Source organism: Hylaeus anthracinus, unplaced genomic scaffold (assembly GCF_026225885.1).
Source record: "Hylaeus anthracinus isolate JK02 unplaced genomic scaffold, UHH_iyHylAnth1.0_haploid 4, whole genome shotgun sequence".
NCBI lineage: Eukaryota > Metazoa > Arthropoda > Insecta > Hymenoptera > Colletidae > Hylaeus > Hylaeus anthracinus.
In genome coordinates this window covers 13,146,515-13,171,141 of record NW_026535289.1, presented here as the reverse complement: position 1 = coordinate 13,171,141, position 24,627 = coordinate 13,146,515, and the positions used below count along the sequence as shown (strand labels likewise).

At 47.3% G+C, this 24,627-nt stretch overlaps 1 protein-coding gene across 14 annotated transcripts in view; it reads left to right on the top strand.

Annotated features, from left to right (window-relative positions):
- The window catches only part of LOC128894470 (potassium voltage-gated channel protein Shaker), a 110,870-nt gene that overhangs the window by 71,240 nt on the left and 15,003 nt on the right, over positions 1-24,627 (top strand). For 12 of the 14 annotated variants that reach the window (XR_008461558.1, XM_054156221.1, XM_054156220.1 and 9 more), the window contains one exon: positions 21,144-21,267. Coding sequence is in view for 13 of the 14 variants with exons in the window: in XM_054156221.1 (XP_054012196.1) it covers positions 21,144-21,267 (124 nt within the window). In the remaining variant the exon portion in view is untranslated. Of the gene's footprint in view, positions 1-1,369; positions 3,442-3,653; positions 3,722-21,143; positions 21,268-24,627 lie in introns of those variants that run through there. The other 2 variants (XM_054156230.1, XM_054156229.1) reach the window with 2 other exon arrangements.

Here is a 24,627-nt window from a genome sequence, read left to right as displayed (position 1 = left end):
GTGGAAAGAAGAAATGGCGCACGGTGGACGGGTACGAGAACGGATACGTGAATTCACGAGGGTTCGTTTTGTTCGTGATCGTCCGTTACGTCGCGAACGGTTCGACGTCGCGTTCAAAAACGCGTGCGTACCGCGGCCGATTTATCGTTCCGTAGCGAGTTTTTGGCATAGCGTCGACCCTCTCTCGTCCTCGATCGCGACCAGCGGTCTGCCTTATCCGCAGAGGGGGGAGAAGGAGGTCCGCGAACAGGGGTTGCGGGACAAGGATGGTCACGAGAAGTGGCGAGGACGGCCGAGGGTGGAGCGCAGGGGGTGCACCTCGTTGCCCGGCACGATTACGCAACAACCATTGATCTCCTCGTGCCGATAGTCGAAACCTCGTGTACCCCACAACACCGAATTATAGAGGGATGGTCGGACCTGAAAATCTTGAAGAAAGATTTTTCGGTACATCCTATAAACAATAGTTTATCTCGAAACGGGAGAAGTGAAACGATTTATTTACGTTCGATCACGCTTCAAGTTCGCAAGTGTCACGCTTTCGATCGATACGTCGATAGACGATTACGAAATCGAGAAGATCGATTCGTTGCAGTTTCGTTTCGCACGACCCAGACACCGTTAACGGTTGGCCTACGCTAGGCGTAAAAAAAATGGTACGAGCAACGAAAATAAACTCGACTTCATCGCGAAAGAAACTACTACTCGACACGGTCGGCATTCTACTTACGTTCTCCTCGCTCCGAGAACATTTCGTTCCGCGTACCAAACGCGATACCCTCAACGATACCTGTCCCGGCAGCGTCGCGCAAAATCCGGCACGTGGTCCGGTTCTACCCTCTCGTCGCTTTTCGCAGGAACGAAGTAAAACACCGACCGTGAGCGCTGCGTGACATAGCTCGGGCACGCGTTCTCGCGAGAGCGATAGGGGGACGTGGAAGAAGAGGTTGGTGGAGCATAGAACGGGGCCGCGTACGATGGATGATCGCAGAGTTCGCGAAACGAAAGTAGACGGCGAGGTAGCCCGAGGCGAAGGGGAAATTAGCGAGAGAGAGGAATAGCAAAAAGCGCGGGAGGGGTGGGAAAGAGCGAGAGGAAAGTTGGGTGGCGATCGTGGTGGGGTGCGACGGTTAGAGTAACAGAGAACGATCGGGCAGGTGAGAAACGGAGGGGAACAGAGACGGAGAAGCGTCGGTAGAAGCGCGCAGGTTTGCAAGCTCGAGCGGAGAAGGAGAAGAGAGAAGACAGGTACGCGCAGGAAGAACGAGAGCGGGCAAAGGTGGAAGGAAAAACAGGCGTAACGAAGGTGGCTGGGGCGTACAGCGAGCTTTTGTTACGACATCGTCTTTCTATTCGCGATATATTTCTTTCTCCAGCGTAGTTGCCAGCACCGGTACGATCTCCTCTCTGCCACCACCACCGGCTACCGCCAGCAGCGGCACGACCACCGCCGCCACCACCGTCACCTCTCCGCCTCCACCTCCACCTCCACCTCCATCGGTGCTATCTTCCACCGTAGCCTCCACCGACGCTCTCGTGGGAGAAAGAGAGAAAGAGTGGATAGGAGAGGAGAGGAGAGGAGAGGAGAGGAGAGCGCGTGCGGAACGTAGAACGACGGTAGCCTTTCTCAGACGAGTTCTCGTCGGCGTAGCGCTGAGGTGGCACGGAAAACTCTCCGTCGACTGGTCCGCGATCCTCGTGGTCGGGTGTGAGGCGCGCGTGCGACCGAGACCGAGAGCGACAGGGAGCAGGCGCGACGAGACGAGCTTAGAGGCGCGGCGAGGCAAGGCGAGGCGAGGCGAGGCGAACGGACAGAGATACACGACTACGTACAACGTCGAGCTACGGGCGGAAAACATCAAGGAACGACGGACGAACGTACGGACGGAACCAAGAGAAAAGGCGGAGAAGTCGCGAAAAGCTCGCAGAGTGTACATACGTGTGTCAGTGCGTACCCGAACAGTGCGTTCAGATGATAGGTGTCTCCCGGTGGAGGCGCTTCAGTCGGCCGGTCGCGATCCATTTGATCGAGATTTTCCGCGCCGTTGCGACGAGGAGACGCGTGCCGCGGTTACCGTCCCCGTGCACAAAGGCGTTGTCGTTGCCGTTGTCGACGGCCCGGTCGTCTCGTTCGCCTGTCCGCGACTGCTCGTCGAACGAACGGTCATCGATGGCTCGTGCGCCGCGGCTGCCACGGTGCTGTTCGGCCTGGCTCTCGCCTCTCGTTTTCTCGTTTGTCGTGGTTCCGCTCGCTCCTGTCGCCGACCGACACCGTCAGTGATCGGGAGTGAACGATGCTACAGAGTGACGGAACGCACCGCGTCAGTTAACGGTTCCTGTACGTCTTCCTGCTGGCTCCGGCACACTCCACTTCCACCCCTGTATCGGCATCTTTTCCGTTTCTCCGTTTCTGCTGGACCCCGTACTCAGGTTCAAAGGGGATGCGCGATTAGGAGAACGTGTAGCGCGATATGAACGTATGAAAGGAGAGCGAGGGAAGTGTTGAATGCGTGCGTGAAAGAAAGAGATAGAGCGTGTGAGAGCGAGCCGAAGGGGGAGGGGGATAGTGCGAGGAAGAAACGAAAAGTGAAAAAGCAAACGTTACCGTCCCGAACAGGGACCGAAAGCAAAGAGCGAAACCGAGACGAAACGGAGAAGGATAGGGGTAGGGGTGGAACGAAGAGCAGGTTGAGCGACGAAAAGAGATTTCCAGAGGGGCGGGTTTCGAAAGAAGCGAGAGAGAGAGAGAGAGAGAGAGAGAGAGAGAGAGAGAGAGAGAGAGCAGCCATTTTGATAGGTGGCTGTGTGTTGAGCGCTGCTGCCGCGCTACTGACTGTGCTGCTGGTGCTGCCTCTTGGCGTCGCTGATCGTCGGTGTTCGCCGCCGCGTCACAGTGATCGTTTTTGGTAGTGCTCGTGCTGGTTTACTCGTGGTGGATCGGTCTCTCGTGTCGGTGTCCGTTGGTGTTGTTGGTGCGACAGAGCGAACCACTGGACAGAGAATGGAGAGTAAAGAGGAGATGTAGGGTGGTAGAGCAGGAGAAGAAAAAAGACAAGGGGTGCCGATAACTCGGACCCACGGCACACGGGGTTGGGCGTTCGTAGGGTGGCGGTGAGCGGGTGGAGAACGGAGGAAAGAGAAGAGGGTAGGAGAAGGAGGTGGAGAAGGAGAAGAAGAAGGAGGAGCATAGAGGCAGGAGACGGAGGAGTGCCGCGTAGAGGAGTGGAGAGGAAGCATCGTCGGGTGCGTGTTGTGCGGGGGTGCACCGCTCTCCGGGGGCATGGGGCTCGGGAGGGGGATCCGCCCCCTCTCGTAACCGCCGCGAAGCGCCAAGATTTCCCGCACCGAGTTCATCGAGAAATGGGGGCTGACCCCTGTCCTCAAACCGAGGCAGGACCTACGCCCCCACCGGAATGGTGCGGAGGAACACGGCGACACGAGGTACGGTCCTACTACTAACCCATCCGCGTCTCTCGTTCTCTATCTTTTCCATCGGCTAATCGTACGAGGTTACCTTTTGCATGCGGGCCTGCGTTTCGTTCGACGGACCACCGTCTTATACGTCTTTCTTCTACTACCACTACTACTACTACTATTACTACCACTACTACTACTACTACTACTACTACTACTACTACCACCACCACCACCAGACAACCGTGGACGCATCTTTTAATCCTGATCTAGCGTAGTGGAGTTTAGACCGACAACGTTTAATGTTGTACGTGATTTCTTTCAGTTGTTACGCCTCGTGTAGCCTCTTAGCGTTAGCTCGCAGAATTAGACTGCAGCGGCTCCATTAGACATTTGTTAACCAGATCGCTCGAACGTAGATGCAGATGCTTAGATTAGGACATAGACGTTGTTCGACGAGATTCACTTTTCACGCGTGTTCAGCGACGCGAACGTTCTCGAATCGGAGCATAAACCCGACCGCGTCTCCGCCGCGGATCCAAGAATAGGAACGTCGTCGCGTCGTCGCGGAAAGAATCGTAGCCGGGTTTCGCTACGGGATATCTCGATTTCCGAAACACGCCGTCACGATGACGTACCGCGATTCTAGAGCGAGCCCAGAGTCGTAGTCCTCGGTGTCTAGAGATGCCGCGAGAGTGCTGCCGCTAACGAGGAATATCCGTAAAGTAACTCCCCGCCGTCCCACACCCCCGTACCCGACTTCGACGAAGCTTTTCAGCTTCGTAGAACGACCGGGAATAAAGACACGTGCATTCGCAGCGCTGACAATTTACGTTTAAGAGACCGCGGTTACTCTCCGAAGTTTCGTTCGTCGATCATATCTCGAAAACTGTGAGAGATACGAGGAAGAGAGGATATTAGGGAACTAGGGATATAGGGAACTAAAAAAATTGATTTCAAAGGTGAGAGAGTAATGAAAATAAACTCTGGACAGGATTCGTGAATCGGACGACATTAGAAATATTAAATACTACGACAGATAAAATTACGACAGAAATTATTTAATTTTTCATAGTCTCGAGAGAAAATCTTAACCTTGTAGAAATTTTCACGAGTTAGCTCGGCAGCCAACGCGTCAACTTCCTCGGATAACCGACGGATGAGAAAATGGCGAGGGCTGAAAACTCGGAAGGGTAGTTTCGTTTCTTAAACTCGAGTTTACCGTCGCTAAAAACGTATCTTCGCCGCTCCACGAACTCGCCAAGTTTCGTCGAAATCGGAGGAGGACACTCGACGGACGTTACTTATAAGCACGTTTACGACTTTGGCAGGTTACGGGAACGCCGAGCTATCGTTACCACCGGCGTTACCGCGGCGATAAAGGGTGAAGGACACGGACGGAGAGACCGGGATAGAAGGATAATATCTCGATTCGCTCGGCAACATTCTCTCTCCGAGCATCGTGTCTATTCCAATTTACGGTTCGCGGCACGTTTCACGTGATCGGGCCACGTCTCGCTTCTCGTTTATATCCCGCGTGCTTTACCGCGTGGCAAAGGAGGGACAACGAAAGGGAGGTGAATAAATGGCCAGCGATCCGGAAGAGTAATACGTGTAACAATTTCGTATCCGCCGATTCCCACGGACACGCTCGATGTTTGCTTCTCGCCTTTGCCACGGCTCTTTCGAATTTACATTCCGTCCCGAACGACTTCGAGATCCCTCGTCGCGTGACGTTTAAAATCTTTCTAAAAACGCGATACTATAGATATTGTACGCGTGTAGTTACACGTTCGCGAATTAATTAACGCTCAAAGTGAAAAGCGAGTAGCCAATTTCGCGAAGCTGTCGTAGACCGGGGAAAAAGGATTACGATGTGAATAGGTTAGGCAAATCGATAACGCTTGTTCAGGTTTAATTTCTTCGAAACTGAAACTGTCGATAAAATGACAATCTCGCATCTTCGAAGTCGATCTAAGCTCAGCATTCGTGCCAATAAAACGCTGAGAAAGCGTCTCGAGTGCATTGGGTTAATTCGTTTAAGGAGGCTCTGGTGCGAATAGAAATAACGCCATGAAAATTATAAAAAATTATATACGGAGTTAGATTTCATCCCAAAAACACCCACACAAACTTTGGGAAGGCTAGAGTACCTAAATGCTGAGAAATAACTATAAATGTTTCAATTTTTCACTTTTTAACGCGGACTCTTATGGGAAAATGCGTTTTCAACGCACTCGATTATAACTCTTTTTTCTTTTTTTTTTTCGTTGCGGTGTACGTACGGTTCCGAAACGTTATGGAGGAAATATCGACGCGATAGGTTCGATCCCGTCGCAAGCCGGCGCTAGCGCCGAAGTTCGCTTCTTCTTCCGGCTGTGCAATCAACTCGCTGTCCAGAGTCAAGGGGAACGCGCGCCCCGGCAATTACGCTAATAGTCGTGCCCCCGACGATCGAGTCTCGCTAAGCTCGAGGAGTTCTAAAAATACCCCAGCCATTCCTGACCGTGGTCTATTCCATGAGAAGCATTTGTTTCGCGCGGAAACGAATTGTGCACGCGATAACGCGACTCGCGTACCTCGTTCCTCGCGTTCCGGCTAGCTCCGCGACGAGTCGTGATATTCCAGCAGCACGAGCGGAATCTTCGTCGCGTACACGCGATCCTTCGCTGAATTTTCCGCGTGCGAAACCTTTCAGGGAAAATGAACCGTTTTTGTAGACGCTATTTTATAGACACTCGTGGTTTTTATCGCGGTAAACGGGAACGGACCCTCTGCTGCGAGTAATACAAATAACGGTTGTTACGTCTAAGGTAACGAAAGTTGAAATCGCTACGTTTAATAGGTCTACGGAAATGGATTGACCCTTTCCACTCGGATGTCTCTTCCGAGGCATCGTAAGTCCGTGCAAACCTTACTTAGTGATTACGCTGGATAAACTTATGTAAAATTTGTAAAAGTGTACGATTCCTCGATGGTTTCTGTTCAAATATCACGAAGAATCGAATCGAAATATGGTACATTTAGTAGGATATTATACAGGGTGTCTCAGAATTTGAACCACAATTTCCTTTGCAAAAATGTCGGATAGCGCTTCGTAAGATTGTTGAACTTGAAAGATAGGAACCATCAGTGCATATCTATGACTCTTTCACACTTTATGATATATTAGAACAGTACAAAATTTTTATTTTTGACACGAATATGCTCCTCAATGTCTGAAGATTCGTACAAGCTCAAGTATCGTTACAATGAATTACATGCTTTGCAAGTAACATAATACAAGTAACATAATACCGTTTGCATATTTCGTAACGAAATGGCTCCGAGTGAAAAGGGTTAAAACCTCGTCGAGGTTTTCGTAAGTAGCGAGACAAGTTAAATTAACTCGCAAAGCAATTTCAACCAAGCCCAGTTTTTCCCAGGGAAAACGGAAAACGAACTATCTCCGAATCTTCTCGGTAGTTTCTCGATACGATCGTGTCATCGAGGATGCGATGTAGTTGAAAGTTTCGCGCTCTGTAGGCCCGACCAATTTCTTCCTGTTCCACTCGTATCCTCGAGTGCTTGAAAAACGCGAGGAGGTGACACGGTCGAGTACTCGAATAAGAATCGTTTTTGACCTACTTCGTTAAAGCATCGGCGTTTCGATGGAATAATTAATGGTCCAACTTTCAATCGCTCGATGGCTTCGGTCCAAACGATAGGAATGCCTTCGGTACAGCAAATACAGCTACAACAAATCCAGCCGACTCGTTGCCAAAATTTCGTACGACGCTCGCGCCGTCAATCACAGGACACCCTGTACGAGTTAAGGTCGATTCAGACTATACGACACGGTCCGTCGCGTTCCGGCAAAGACACGACAAAACATTAAAACACACGTTTTAATGGAACTATTCGCACTATTCCCGTTGACGGAACGTTCAGGTCGGTGTCTGTCGAGTGTGAATAGTTCCGTTAAAACGCGTGTTTTAACGTTTTGTCGTGTCGTTGCTGGAACGTGACGGTCCGTGTCGTATAGTCTGAATCGACCTTTATCCGCCCGATGTGAAATCTTACGCAGCGAAATATGCAAACGCGCAAGAAATGACCCGACGTGGAACGTGCGGAGAGTCTCGCTTAACCAAACGAGATCCGTGCCACGAACCGAAAGAAAGGAAAAAGTACGAGTAGCGTTGGTTTATTTGAAAAGGAGCGGAGCATTGCGGGAGCACCGACGCGAAATGCACGCGTCGCGGTGCGTCGCGTCGCGGCAAGTGGTCGGCGGAGGTTCTCGCCTGGTCGAGTGACGGTTTTTTGCGCTCGCGTTATATTCCCTCGCGGTTCCGTTTCCAGGCGCGTGGGCAACTCGCCCTGCTCTTCTGGAATCCCGAGTGTGCGTGCACTCGTAACCGACCGTTTCGAAGCTTCTGAAGAACGGTTCTCTGCGCTGTGCGTCGGTTAACGCGAGGCTCTAGTTTCCGCGGAGCGTACGTGACCGGCGGAGTAATTGGAACGAGTTTTAGGGCTTACAGCTGCTCGAGGACGGATAACGCGGCTGCGAACTTTGCCTCCGATCGTACGCGAACGAAACCATCGCTGGATCTGTCCAGGTATTGCGCGAAGTGGTCGCTAATCGATAGGCGATACAAGGAAACTCGGAGAATCGTCTGCCATTTTGCGCGCACACCTCGCGCCTTGGTTTCGAACTATCGAACGAAAGCGAAGGTATAGGAAAGAAAGAAGAAACGAACAGGCTCGAATTACAGGGAATACGGTGCTAAATAGAACCATTTGGACAGGGACCAAAGGGACGGAGAAAACCTTAACGTACAGTCAGTTCCATAAGTATTCGTACCCTTTATGTTTATTCAAGAAATTTGTCCATTTGTTTATTATAAATATACACACGCGTGAAGTTTAGTCGTGTACACGTTCATAATGAGAGATTTATTTGGAAGTATTAAGCTTACCATTTAATTTAGACAAATGTGTTCGATAGAGATAGAGGGCACGTGGAGAATATGAACTGGTTATTTTTACACCATATCCGGCCAAGTAACACCGAACGCCATGCGTCGGAATGTATCGTAACGCAATCGTCACGGTTGGTATCTCGGAGATTTACCAAATCGCGTTATCAGAGATCTTTATTAAAAAAACAGGAAAACCGACGGGACGAGCGTTAGTCTCGTCCGCGGCGTCACGTACGAATCTGTTCGGTGTAATGATACGAAACGGAACACGTCCGGAAATTTAAATATCGCGCATGCAAAATTCGTTCCGCGTCCGCGGATCGATGGTCCGCGCTCGTTCGTTTCGTGCCCCGCTGCCTCGCGAACTTCGTTGTAATTCATAATTATCCGACGTTTTCTCGTTTCACTTTTAACAAAACGATCGTTTGTACCGTGGCTCCCTTTGATTCCGCCTACCCGCGTTTCCGGACTCCCGGCGTTACCGACCCCATCGATTCAAGAAATACCCGGTGGCTCCTTTCTTTCGTCGTTCGAACGGAACGAAAAACGCGAGGAGAAATAAAACGGGGCTTTCGTTCGTCGTAAACGGTACCGAGCGGCGCAAAACGCTTTTTCAGCTTTAAACGTGGATACACGAATCCTTTCACGGTACTCAGACTCGAGCGCGGCGAACACAAGTTTCGTCTTCGATTAGGTATAATGAAATAAAAATACGTTCATTCTTCAGACAATTAAGAATGAATGGGAGGTACGGTCGGAGGCGAATATAATATGAATTTGAATGAATCGGATATCTTTGTAATTACCATATTTAAATGAACACATTTTGTAGTTATAACCTTGTTTTTAAGGTCAAGCTTCTAATTTGTCACAAAATACAATATACTATTGAAGAAATTTGATTTATAGGTTCGATGTTACCAAATACATATTCTATAATAAATATGTGCTCGAATAAGTTTTAGATGTTTATTTATTTTACAATGAAAAATTTATTTGGCAACTGTCGTTCTGTCGTTTAAATCTGTCGTTTAATTTAGACAATCTTCTTTGATAAACACAGAGATCTTCGATACCACGACTGGTCAAACGACCGATTTCAAACTTTTATACCGTTCATATATGCAATATATGAATTATATACAATTGTTCCACGCATTATTCAATTTAGTTGCTCGTAAAATATTTTTGTATCTAATCGAAAAAAGATTCTTTAAGACGTCATTTGTTCCATCACGGTAGAAATAGTTACACGTATACGTTTAGCGTTGAACGGTTTAGAAATACAGGGTGTCCCAAAAATGTTGGAGGTCTTTGAAAGGGGTGGTTCGGTGGGTGATTTGAAACAACTTTTTCCTTTGCAAAAATTTCGGATGGGGCTTCGTTAAGGAAATATTATCAGAAAACACCGACCAATCAGAGCGCGGCTGTCTAGCGCGTAGCCTATACTACTGTGGCTGTCTAGCGCGAGCCTATACTACTGCGGCCGCTTAGCGCGTTGCTTACGCTATCGCGAGCGCTCCACAAGTCATACTCGCGCTCTGATTGGTCAAGCTTTTCTGTTAATATCTCCTTCAATAACCCTCGGACAACATTTTCGCTAAGGAAAAAGTTGTTTCGAATCACCTCCCGAACCATCCGATTCAATCGTTCTCCAACATTTTTGGGATATATATTTCTTGGACAAGGTAAACACGAAGGATCCGATAACCAAATCTAATTTGTTACTAAGTTACTAATTTAATCAGCCAACGAACCCGAATTCTGTCTTGGAATTGCGAGCGAGAACATTGCGCGATATGAGAAAAAAAAATTAGAAAAATCGCGAGCGCTTTCGTCGGAAACGGTATTCCGGGGAGTACAGTCTTTCCCAGCTCCTCGAACTTGTCTGAATTAATGGCAAAACGGGCCGACAGTGTCCGCCCTCGATGGCCGCGGCAGCTGCTCCTCGAAAACCCAGAGGTCTTGGAAGCTTCGTCGAGCCGTCGGCGTCGCGTCGTTTTACTGCCTCGAAACGTTTTCGTCCTGCAGAGACAGCTCGCTCCTCGGAGATGCAAGCAGCAGCGTCGTCGGCTCCCCAGCGTCGTTTCTCTCGCGTTCGTGTCGCTGATCTCTCCTAATGTGGGTCAACTCTGTACCGGATTATGTCAGAACGCGTATGCATGCGCGCAATTTCCAAAACGAGATCTCGAGGGTCTCGGAAAAGCAACGTGTGTCTTCTTGCGCGAACTTGGAATTCTAACGAAAAGAAAATCCTCGATACCGTGACAACGAACTCTCTAATGTATCGAGAATCTAAAACGCGATTCTTCTTGCAGGTGCCATCATTTCGTCTTTCTTTCGCGCCGCTGTATTATGTTTGCGCAACGCGAAAGATTTGCATTGTCCGCTCGTCGCCTTCGGTTCGCAACGTTTCCAAACATTCGGAAACAAAGGTCGCGCGTTCGCGCCAGACTCGATGCCAACGATCGATTTAACCTACGCGATGCGAGAGCCCGACGTTCGAAATGTCTGTCGGATCTCGTTGTTTTTCTTTTCTTTTTGTTTTTTCTTTTAGTAGAATAAAAGAACAGCTTCCGATTCGCGTCGATCGTAATTCGTCTCCAGCGTTATTCCGCGTCATTCCTCTTTAAGCGAGCAGTCCCGGCAACGAACACGCCGCATGGGTACACTCGAATATTTTAATATCGAGGACGGGAGTATTCTATTTTTGCACGATACGTTGGAGTTGCTGTTTACCGAGTAATGAATAAGCGAAGGAGAGGAGAGGAGGGTGCTTCCGCGCCGCGTACTCGTGCGCCTTTTTAAAGAAATCTATTACTGCCGGATTCACGAGCACCGAATGCGTTCCCGAATGCTATAAATTCGCTAACCGTTCGTTTAAGTGTCCTCTACTCTTTCACGGTCGACGTAGCATGTACATTAAGGAGAACGTCCTTTTCGGTGTACGTCGTTTGCCATCCTGCATTTTTCGTCGTACAATGCAGCTTCTGTAATGGAAACACGAATCGCAATGCACCGCGGTTCGTTAATTTCTTTCCGACGCGGAAGGTTTCAGGAAGCAAAACCTACCCAAGAAGATAATGAATGTTTGTTGACGGTAGCCATTCGGAATCGTGGGCTTAACGCGAAGAGATCTGTCGACAGCCCGGATAGTTCGATTCGTTAGAACGTTCTCGCGGCGAACGGGAGAATCCAGGTACAAACATTCCCAATCTCTTAAACGTTAATCTTTCGAATCCTTCGTCGAAGGATTCCGCCCGAAACTTTGCTCGATATCGAACCTATCGAACACGTTCAACCGAGTCGAAACTCTCCCGACTCTTCTTTATTGCCTTAGCGTCTTCCTCGTATTTCGCCCATTACGGTTTCGCATAATCGTCCGTACGAACGATCGTGTAATTCCACCGCCGCTCGGACTTCTCTCGCAGGTCTGAGACCTGTTTTCTATATTTACGAGTTTATTTAACTCTTTCGGCACGCCAGCCTAAGCCGCGAAAACTTTGTACGCTTTGAAATAGCGGTAAGATATTTTATTTCCACGACTCTCCAATCAGAAAATTGCCCGATTATTAAAAGGCGCCGATTTTGATAAATTTCGTACAGAACGATGATACCAGTAACCGATGCAAGACATTTATTTAGTAGCGATAATTCAGTTTGGAATAATTTAAAAATCATCAAAGTATTATTATTTAATATTCATCTTGTAAAAAGAATACAATATGTAACAGCGTTTGTCAGTAAATAATCTCTCGTAAAATTTAAGTGTACGATTCGAACGCGAATTCAGGCCCCGAACAATTTTCGAACCCGAACCCGCAAAAAGGTTAACCGGCCCTGTCTCCGATCGTGATAAGAGAAGGTCGTCGAAATTGTTAGCTCTCCGTGATTAAACTGTCGTCGAGTGCAAAGGGTTAACAATATTTACGTACGCGAGTAAAATTACAAATTCTGACAGCGACCGCTAAATTACGCCGAGTTTTCCAGCAAAATATACCGCGGCGCTATGACGAGTTAAAATTATCGACGTCCATTCGTACCGGGTCAGGCATGTTCCGTGCTTACGTGTACACGTATCTAGCTGCTACTAACGTATACGTGTGCGTATCTATGTGTACATGTATTGTGTATATATATATATATAATATATAATATAACGCGTACATCGGTGCCCGGCGTCTATTCAGACAGACTAACGTTGCCTAGGAGAGAAACGTGAAAGGTGTCAGCCTCTAATTGGTAACGTGAGTCCGACCTGGCGATCAGACCTTCGACCGAGAACTAATTCCATTTGCTCGGCTATCTGGGGGTATGTGGGCCGGACTGTTCGGATAAAGGGCGAGAACTTTTGGCGAGACGAGTTTTGGGAATCGATTCCGTGCGGTCTGCGACGCCGTGTACGCTACGGATTCCCAGAGGGAACCGAGGCCGATCGTTATCGTGCCAGGTTTTTAGAATTTTCCGGCCGGCCTTTCGAACCGCGCCCGAATTCCGACGCAACGGATCCCGCGAATCACGAATCGCCACCCTCCGCGCTTACTTCGATTTTCGAATAGAGCTACAGTTTCCGGGGGAATCGCTTCGAATTCTACGAAGTATATTGAAGTATAGTTTCTCGGATTTCGTTGCGACGCTCGAAATAGACCGAGGATTCGAGGAATCTTGTCCGCGTGTTCCATAGTCGACTCGTAAACAATTTACGAGTGTGTACGAAAGGTAATACAAAGAATTTGTGTAAGAACCGGAAATGGGGGGTGGGGCGGGGTAGCTGAGACGATTCCGAAGCACATTTTCCTTTGCCAAAATGTCGTACGGTGCTTCGTTTTTGAATTATTAACGAAAAACCGCCGACCAATCACAACGCGCGCTCAGCCGCGAGAGGCAGGCTGTAGCCAGGAGTTCGGGTCCGCCGTTGGTCCAACCGTCGGGCCAGCCTCTCGCGGTGGAGCGTGCGCCACTCGAGCTCTGTGATTGGTCGGCGGTTTTTCGTTAATAATTCAAAAACGAGGCACCGTGCGACATTTTGGTAAAGGAAATTTTGGTTCAGAATCGTCCCGGCTATTCCCCCATATCCTGTTCTTACACTAATTCTGGGACACCCTGTATATCGAACGGAATAGATTCCTCGCGGGTTCCAAGTACCGATCGAAGTGGCCCCGTTTAATTACCCCATTCGTGCCATAGACGGAAAATAGAGCACAAACTGAAAACAAGTATCGACGCCAGCGACGAAACCGCTGATGAAACATCGGAGGAATATTTCAAGTGGACGAGCCTCGCTTCGAATAATTCTACTTGGAATACGAGCTTGTGGATAATTCGGAACGTTCGAAACGAGGCGAATTTTGGTTTACGTAATCGAGCATCGTTGCGTTTCTAAATATACCGCCTTTCGTTGCGTTTTCATTTTCTCGAAAAGCTGCCCGTTTCGAATACGCGGCACGGCGGTTCGTCGTAAAACGTTCGAATAGTGGACAAACTCGTCCCTACTCTTTTCGTGTTTTTGTAGGTTCGCGTTAGATTCGCGGGACACGATACGCTATATCTCGAACGGAAAACATACAGTTGAAACGACTATTACAACAGAAATAGGACGATCTTTAACGAGCGGAGCTTCGCGTGTTTATTGACGTGCCACGTATATTTTACAAGGAGAACACACGGTGTAACCACTGATGCGTACGTTGCAAACGTGTCTAATCTCAGAACCGAAAGAAAGCACTCCGTGGTGTAAAGTCGATTTTATCGAGTTACTATTTATCGCAGTTTGCCTGTTCCCGCGGAAATTTCTTCATTCGTACGTAAGATACAAAAAATGTCTCCGATATCGCGAAAAAGAACTCTGATCGCAATTTCACTCGACGCGATAAAATTTACTCTGCATTTGTTCAACCGAACCTCTCGCGTGCCGTTGATCTCTTTCCCGAGCCATGTTTCCATGTCGCTTCATACTTCACAGTGCTTTCGTATCAATCATCTGTGGTGGCAAAAATTTCAAAAAACTTGACGACACTGCCTGTTGTAGTACTTTATCAGGGAACGAAACAGTAGAATAGCATATTCTCATATTTTTGAGAACAAAATTTCCGATTTTTTTTTTGCGATTTTTCACTTTTTACGACCACAGATTGCAACAAAAAAATCTGAAAAAATTGTCAAAAATGCGCCTTAGGATCCGGAATGTGTCAGATTTTGTTTCAGAATTTTAGAACGCACTTGAGATCGGAAAATTGCGCCGGAAAGCGTAAAATCTATTTTACCCTGTAACTACCCTCACGGGCAAGCTAGAGGAGTACAATTTTACTCGGAGCGTTTTTCATAATCAGCTTTCGAATGATTCAAGAGCCATTGAAAAAGCTCTAAGGGCAGTTTTGATCATCTTAATCGGTTAGGCTCTTTAACAAACTCGAACAATTGGGATCGTATTAGATTGTCCCGACAGTTTCTTTCGTAATTTGCACTCGATTATTTTGCGCGGTAGTGTTTATATAAATAGACAATCTAATTTCTTAGATGTTGATGTTGTAACAGTAACGGAGCAAAATGAATCGTACACGATTCGATAATGTAACATTAGACATCAAATATTGCGTATGTATTACTTGTTAATAAAACGAAAGAAACTTTTTGGACAACCTAATAGTATCCGTAAAATAACGTCGTATCGACTCGTTCGAGCCGAAGATCCACCGTCGATTGACGTCGCCGAGAATCGGGTTAACGTCGCAGGCAGTCGATCGCGAGTCCCGTCGAGTTTCCGGCGCGCCCTTGATCCTTGGACGATACGCGGGACGGTATTTCAAAATGACGAGCGATGGCATCGTCGAGAATCCGTCGGTGTTCGGGATGAGTAACGATCCGGTTCGTTAGACCGGACAGGACCGATGGGTGGGGTCGCCAAGTCCACGGGTGGTCTTGCGTCCGTTCGCGAGCCAACCAACTGCAACGCGTTTACCTAGAAGCTGTATACACGCTGTAGAAAGTACTCGTACACCGATCAATTTCCAAAAAAAAACACTACGTGACTCATATATAATTTATTACCTTTTTTTTTTTTTTATACACAACGATAGTCCACATATTCTTGGGAATCTCTGGGATAGATACAGTACAAGAAAAATTAGTTATTCATGTAAATTGCTAAAAGTTAACCCTTTGTGCTCGGGACCTTTTTTTTTGTATCTACCAGCAACTCGAGATGGTTTCTTGGCATTGTACATTCTACGTTCTGTATTGCCACGAACGCTAAGCCTCGATTGACTTCGAAGATGTCATTTTATTGACACTTCTAGTTCCAAAGAAATGAAACCTACAGAAACATTATTGCTGGTAGATTCGGTACGTGAAACCTAGCGGTGACTCAGGCTCGCCCCTCGAGTGCAAAGGGTCATCAAGAAAAACCAGAAGCGACGCGTATTCGTACAATTGTTAAATTTTGTAAAACTTCGTAAAGAAGAAAACGAAATTTACGTTGATTTATAAATAATTAATACCTCGTGGAGCTTTTGATTTTATATAATTGTGGCGACTCTTCTTGAATTCACAAACGAGCCGATGAGTGATAAACAGGCATTTAAAATTGCAAAAGCGACATTACTTTCTGGTCCACCAAATGCAATAAAACCTGTTTTTAATGGATAGTAATGCAATGGTCAGCAATACGATCTCCGAGGACGGTTACCCATTCGCCTTTCAGTATTACTTGACCGAACATCAAAATACTCGTCACTAGGTAACTGGATTAAACCCGGTTACTACGCATAGCCGCCGGTTTGGAAAATTCCAGACGACCATGAAAGAGCGCGTCGCCACCTTCCGCACAATATGCAACATTCTTTTACACTAATATATTCTTGCGTTTATACGCGTCCTCGTCCCACGCTTTAATTCGCCATAAACGCACGGACATATCCGCCGTCCATAAGAGCGTCCAGGGTGAGTGATCCAGGGTGGTTTACGTTTTCTACGAAGATTCTTTTGAGAAACGCTATATAACCGAGCGTCGGAGGTGCAAGCGCGCGTTTTCTTCGGGCATGTCTAATCCGGAGCACGCAGGGATAACTGGCGTATTCTTTGAGAACGTTTCGGTGTTTGTATCGTTCCGTTAGACGGTCGGCCGCGTGATTCTTCTCGATGGCCAACGACAGCCGCGCGCACGTGCTTTCTGGGTCACGGTACAAGACGACGGACTCGCTATTTCCGCGAGACGACGCGCTATTTTCAGTCGCTCTTCGAATACGTGGGCTCCGGAACGAGTCCTTTTTCCCTGCACGCCGGTGTATATCCACCACCACCACCACCACCACCCCGTCCCCATTGACGAGTGGAAATAAACTCTCCCTCGCGACGCTAACAATGGAAACGGTTTTCATTCAGTCTCTGAATTCCCTGTATCTTAACAGAACCGGGATCGCGAGCCGGGTAAACAGAGAGACGCTCCTCCCAATTAGGCGACGTGAAAGTTCAGGATAACAATCGCGGTTCCTTCGACTGCTTCTTAATTGACTTCTATCGACGATCGTCCGCGTGGAACAATGCCATTGTGAACCCGGCAACAATAACAAACCCGTGCTCGATTTTAATTCTCATTTTTGTCTTCGGTCGATCCTCGGCCGGAGTGTCGCTATTGTGTTCGAAATATGCGCTGGATGGTAACGAGGAGGTGTCGAATTAATCGTTTCAGAATGCCGCGCTGTATACGGGAGCGTTCGTACGAACCGAGAACTTTATGAAATTAATACAGCGTAGCAATTATTCGAGATTCGGTTTGTTTCGGGGTAGCGGTGTTTCGAAAACGCGGAGTTCGAGATACGAACGTGACCTTTGCCTTTTAACGTAGAACTGGACCGAGATCAAACTCAAGTAGAACTCGATTCGACTCGATTCGACTCGATTCGAAACAAAAACGAGTCTCGTCCGCGATTCCCGTCTTCCGACGGATCGATTCATCGTCGGTTCGAGGATAGTTCTCCGGCTGAGAACGAGAGAAGCTCGTTTCCGCCGTTCGTTCCGTTAACTCGCGGGAACGAGAGAAAACACGTGCTCGTCGATGCAACCGCGCTCACTAACGGCGTATCTATTTTAGCGATACGTCGGGCTATTCTCAGTTACGCTCCGAGTGCACGGAGTGCATCGACTGTCATCGGCGCTCTAGGAATAAACCATCCGTCACGTTGAACTAATTCGACGCGCACGTTAGATTTGCCGGCCCGATATTTTTCTTCTTTCTGTCTTCGCCTCGATGCGAGAGATCGCCTCGCGCCGCTACGCGTTTCACGCTCCCGTCACGGCCAGACTTTGATAAATAGTTGGCCGTTGTCCCGTCTTCGGCTACGTAATTAAACGGCAAAATTGAAATATCGATCTTTCGCTGCGACGTCGAGCTTTTTCTACGCCCGGCGAATAGAAGAAAATCGAATGGAAAGCTGTCGCGATGGGAGATCTTGGGAAATTCTGCTCGATGCTGTCTCGAGTTCAATTTTGAAATACTACCGAACGCTATTCGTGATTTCGTACACAGCCAGTCCCATAAATATTCCCTGTATGTCTATCGAAGACACTTGTTTGAATTAAGTAATAGGTTCGATGCTTCCAAATAAATATTCACTATAAATGTATGTATGTAGTATCCGCGCCTCGCATACCCAAGAATAAGGAGTCGAACGACAACGCGAAACGTAGGGTGGTGCGGGTTTGGTTGTGTAGGTAAAGCGGTCGACTGTGGTCCCGAGGTTCGTGGGTTCTCGAATCCCACGTATACGCGAAAAGTTTTTTCGTGTAAATATTTATCAGGGAAGATTTATTCGATAACGTCAAACACAACATTTAATTTATACAAATTTCATTAATAGAGATAAAGGGTACGATAGATAAGGGATACTTACGAGACCGCGACTGTATATCGAATAAATTTTGGTTAAAATCGCGATTACATAAAATATTGATTCATAAAATCGTAAGTCTCGTTCGTAGACTTGCTACGTAGCGCGAATTTTCACGTTTAATATCCATGCAAATGGGTCCATCCAGGTCCCTTCGGAGGTAGGCGGCGTCGTTTAGCCGACGTCGCGACGGAAACCATCATCGGTACGAGTGTCGCTAACGCGAAATACCGTGCACTCTCGGTACGAGAGCACCTTTGAGGTGGAATTTGCGGCAGGCGTGAAAGGTTCACGAACGGGTAGCATCCGGCATCGAGCACCGGCTACCGCTAACCAACAAAGAGCTTTCAGCTCGGAAAATTCGTCTAGCCCGGGCTCTCTTTTGTTCACCGAGCCTTCCACGACGATTCACCAGCCGAGAATCGTTGCGTTTCAGGGGCTAATCTGTCCTTTATCTTTCGCTGGAATCGCTCAGCGACCTTCCAGGAGAAAAGCGAGAAACGTTTGTTCGCGACGCGTTGCTCGACGGCGTCGCGTGACGAGAAACTCGACGCCTTCGGTGACGCCCGACGCCGATAGTATTTGCGACGCGAGTAATTATCGGCGAGTCTATTCGAGAGATGGAATGTTTTTACATCGCCAATTATTAGAAACGCTTTAAATAACGATTATTATATTTGGACGTGTCGTCGGCTTGTTTTCTCTCAACACGTTGACTGCCGCCACGTCACTCGTATGTAGAGTGTGTTAGAATTAACCCTTTGCACTCGAGAGGTGACTACCCCGTCACCGCTAGGTTTTCTTTAGATTTAATTTCTTCGGAACTCGAAGTGTAAATAAAATGATTGTCGTTGAGGCAAAGGTGACCCGACTCTCAAATCTCAAATGAAGGATCTCATTTTCGTAGTTAATCCAAGCTTAGCATTCGTGACAATAGAATGCTAAGAAAGCATCTAGAGTTGCTGATAGATACAAGAAAAAAGGCCTCGAGTGCAAAGGGTTAATGTAAGAACCGGAAATGGGAAGTAGACGAGACGATTCCGAACAACAATTTCCTTCGCAGAAATGTCGTACGGTGCTTCGTTTTTGAATTATTAACGAAAAACCGCGGACCAATCACAGCGCCCGAGTAGCCCGCGCTCAACCATAGATGCTCGGGCCAGCCCCTCGCGCGATTGGTCGGCGGTTTTTCGTTAATAATTCAAAAACGAAGCACGGTACGACATTTTTGCAAAGGATAGTTTGGTTCAGAAACTTTTCAGCTACCAGGTCTTACACTAATTTTAGCACACTCTGTATAGGAATTTTCATTAAGAAATGAAACAATTAAATCTGAAGATCAAGTTTCAAAGAAAACAAGTCTGGCCAGGCTTCGTAAAGTTTGATGGGGTTATAAAAACTTGACGCAAATGTTTAGATTACATAGCTTCCTATTGTACTAAGAACAAAACTCTGGCTTCGTAAAAGTATCTTCACGAGAAGATGCCCGGCACCGATAGTATTAACCGAATTCGAATGCAACTATCGTCGAATCTACCCTGCAGCGAATCCACAGGTACGCAACATTGGGACACGTTGTCCGATCGAGAAACACGAAAGGCAACATTTTGGCGTTGACCCGCCGCGGAATACTCTCGTCGGGGGAAAGCCGAGAATCGACCCAGCGCCCTCTCAGCGCCGCGAAGTGGAGCGTAGAGACTCTCTTTGGCGGCACGTCTCGCTTCCACTTTTCATTTTCTTTCTCACGTCTTGCTACTTTGCTCGCGGAACACCTCGACGCCGCCTCTCCACGATTCTCGCCTTGCTTGGACGAGAACCGGCGGAAAGCGTGGCTCGACGTTTCCCTTCCAAAGCATTCGGAGACCTTTAAAATCTTTCGTTTAGATCGCAACTGTAACGTCCCTGCAACGGTATACGGCGATCTATGACTCGCTCCTCCGTTCCAACCTATCGTCGTAACAGTACCAGCGATCGAAACGAAATCTGATATAGACAGACTCGGAGGAACCGAGTTGAAAGGTTTCCATCGACGATGTCGAAGCTAAAATGTAACCCCTGTACAATCGAACTTCCGAGCAAGTTTTCGATCCAACCAGAGGATCGAGCGATCCGTCGTTCGGAATTCCTGAACGACGATCAAACAATGACGCGTCCGAGACAGGCAGATCGTTGGCGACGCGCCTGATACTCGTCATTTCCATTGCTCATGGAGGTGCGTTAATTACGAACTCGTTTGGCACTCCTGTTTGTCGATCGGCGATCGGTCCCCGAACTTTTTCATCGAAACGGATCCGCAGCTTTCTTCGTCGACGTGAATCACGCAAGTCTTCCGATGGTGTACGTACCAAGCCAGCGAACGACTCGACGATCCGTACGATTCATCGTGAGAATTCCCACTTTACGATCCGTAACCGGTAGGCCGTTCGATCCCCCCTCCCCTCCCGCCGCTCCCCCACTCTCTCGCTATTTCTCACAGCCAATCGCAGTAGAGTCGTTTAGCGGCGTAGCGATTTTCCACTCCGGTAGCCGGACAAATTAACGAAGAAATCCATCGTAGGAACGTTAGCGCCTTCCCTGTTCGCCAACGATTTAGCGATCGAGTAGCACGGTCAGGATTTGATTCTTTGTCGATTCTGTCACTTCACCGATCTGTCAAGCTATCGCAGTTCTACTAGGCTGCCGACCTAGCGGCTTACCGGTCTAGTAGCTCGTTAAGAAAATAGCTTGGTATAGGGCCTGTTAGTACAGAGGTAGCGCAACCTAGTTTTTCGTTTCTACATCCTATATATATATAAGATGTTGTACAGTGTCTCGTGTGTGTGTATATACGTGTACGTATCGACACGGCCGGGAACATTTCAACGACGCGGCTGTCTTTCTTTTTCAGATCGCTGCCGAAACTCAGCAGCCAGGACGAGGATGGGCCGAACCCCCACACCCAATACACAGGCGTCACGCACTTCGAGCCCATACCGCACGATCATGACTTTTGCGAGAGGGTCGTCATCAACGTAAGCATACTTTTGTTCCTACTTGAAACGGGACTTTGGTCTCGTCGAATTCTTCGCGAATGTTACCGATCAACGCGCAAAAGTGTACGGCGTAAGGTTGATGTCGGCAAGTAGAAGTGATCAGTAATGGACAGACAACAAGGGTTGTCTGACCGTTACTGACCACTTCTACTTGCCTCGACACTGGCCGAGGCGAGCGTCGTCCCTTTCTGACCTCTCTCAAGCTGACAGGACCAAATCAGCAGAATCATATCGGACTCGGTGGAATATTTAGTACTTACTTTCTACTAATTTGTACCACCGAAAGAAATTTCGTACCTGTTACCGTTTTCAAGAAAATCGTAATATTAATATCACGTTTGCAGCGTCACATTTTTTTTCGTAAACGGTAACAGGTACAACATTACTTTCGGTGGTACAAATTAGTACGAATAGTACTAAATAAGTAAGTACTAAATATTCCACCGAGTCCGATACGATTCTGTTGATTTGGTCCTGCCAGTTTAAGAGAGGTATCCACGGAACTGTCGACGTCGCCGTCGAATATTTCGAGAAGCAACGCTCGTACGAACAACGTTACTTTCGTTACGTTTATCCTATACTTTCGTTACGTTTATTCTATACTTTCGTTACGTCACCACCTTAACGACAAGGTGCGAGCGAATGAATAAAAAGTACTTCGCGTTCCTTCCGTGACCGTATTCAAAGGGGAAAAAATTTCTAGCGCGGACGTTTCGTATCTCTTCCACTCGGAGCTCCATCGGGACGTCGAGATGATCCAAGTCGAAATTCAGCGCGTCGATGCCGTGCTGTATATTCCGTAGAAAAAAGGAAAACTACCGACCCGTGAATTTGACCGCGATTGTCCCGAACAACGGAGCGCGTACTTGTCGTTCGTCGCACCAGAAAAAAAGAAAATAAAAGGATCGAAATGAGAAAGAGGTGAGCGCACTCGCCTTCTCTCTCTCTCTCTCTCTCTCTCTCTCTCTCTCTCTCTCTCTCTCGAAACAAAAGAAAAAATGAATTTACTCCGTTTCCATGACGAACGACTCGATTAAGCTTGGGGATCCAGGTTCTGCGTTGTATCTCATTCATCATTTTTTTTTTTTCTTTTTCTCTTTTAGCGACGCGATCGAATACGAAGAGCTCCGAGAAGAAATTCTCTATCTTTCTCGAACGTCGTACGAAACGCTGCCCGTACTTGCAGACGCGGATGCATACTTTTTTCCGGACTCTATGCCATTCTTCTTCGTTTGTATTTCTTTCTTTCCGACGAAACAAGATTATCTCGAGACACGAAGCGACCTACAGAAGACCGTAACGTTGGCAAGCGTCCAAGTTCGTCTTGGAATCAGGGGCGATATAGTACCAAGGTCGTATTGTGTGAACGGAATTATCTGTCCTCGTGGATGACACAACTGCATTGCGCCAATTACAGTAACCATTCCGATCGAGATCTTTGAAAAATTCGCGGTACCAAATCCGTACCGAATTCCTCGAGTCCCTCGCGGTTTAAACCACGGTACGAACTTGGACGCACACCAGCCGACACCGACGATCGTTTATCCGTACTTTTTACGTAGTTTCGAACACTGAATTCAATGGCGGAAACAAAAAATGTGTTTTGGATTCAAAAAAAAGTTCAAACATTTTTCTGTGTACTACATCATTGAGCACAACGTTAAAAACCGAATAAAGGTACAAAATGTCAGAATTCTGTCCGACTAACTACCGGTAGCTAGTTTTTGTGGCGGCGCCCGTCCGTTAAGTGGCTAACCGGTTTTGCCGTGGTAGTAGGTTTAATTCTTTAATTATCCGAGCAAATCGAATTTCTGAACGACGAAGCCAACTCCCGCGGACGCGCGCCACTACGGTCGGTCGGTGTCGTCGATAAGCCGAGGCCCCGTCACGACAGTTATGACCGATACTTCTTCTTTTTCTTCTCAATCGTCCTAATGGTGGGACGCAATTACCCCAGTTTCGTTTATTAGTTTTCCGCTGCAGCGAAGAGGATCGAAAAGAAAGCCGTTCCTTACGAGCCAAAACAAATCACCGTCAACCGTGCTTTCCGTTTATTCCCGACGGTTGACGTTACGTCCAGGTGTAACGACCACGAACGACGCTCGTTAAATCGTCACGATCGCCAGCGATACACGACGACTGCTTTTGGAAAGCGTTTGCGATCGTTTCGCGGCGTTCGCGAATAACGAGTGTATTTTCCATTTGTCGCGTACGTATTACGTGTAAGATCGGAACGACCAGCTTTCCTGGTTGTGTCCACTCCCCTTTTTACTACGTACACGAGGTGTTGCTCAAAATTGATGTGAATATAGTTTGTTTACATTGTGCGTGGTGGCGGTGGTAAAACACAAGCCGTATCTCGCTCAAAGATGAGATCGCATTTTTTTGTTCCTATTTTGTAACATTTTCAGTAATACTTCATACTTAATTACTGCTGTCAATTTTTTAATCATGTAATCGCTTAGTATAACTTTCATTGGTAAGTATGCTTTTACTTTTAAACTTATTTGTTGTTCGTGGAAAAATTGATTTACTTCGGATGTGAATGTAGTCGAATTTTGTATTAAATCATCAGACTTCAATATAGTATTAATGAGATGTTCTAAAAAGCTTTTTTTTCTTAATTTCCCATCTTTCCCTTCATTTCCTGGGACATTTCCCATTAACTTCCCTTCATTTCCCTTTAATTTCCCTCCATTTCCTGGGACATTTCCCTTTAATTTCCCTCCATTTCCTGGGACATTTCCCTTTAATTTCCCTCCATTTCCTGGTATATTTCCCTTCGTTCCCTTACACAATTCCCTTCAATTTCCCTTAATTTCCTGGGACATTTCCCTTTAATTTCCCTCCATTACCTTACACATTTCCCTGTAATATTCCTCCATTTCCTGGTATATTTCCCATTAATTTCTCTTCATTTCCTTACACAATTCCCTTCAATTTCCCTTCATTTTCTGGTACAATTCCCCTCAATTTTCCTTCGTTTCCTGGGACGTTTCCCTTTAACTTCCCTTCATTCGCTGGTACAATTCCCTTCAATTTCCTGTGCAACCTCTTCGCATATCATGTCCTCCTGATACCAAAATGTAAAATCGAGAAGAATTCTGATACGTACCGAAAATTGGCCCCTCGAGTTAGGCAACCCATACTTACAGATATGTCGGGCCGGTTGCCTGCTCGTAGGCGCAAACGTGCCACCTCTTCGCATATCATGTTCTCCTGATACCAAAATTTCAAATTTGGCCAGAATTTGATACTTACTGAATTGTCACTTTGTTGAAGTTTTGAGCGGAGCAAAGTTGACGAGAGGTGTCAGGAGGTGATAGGAGATGTCGAGAA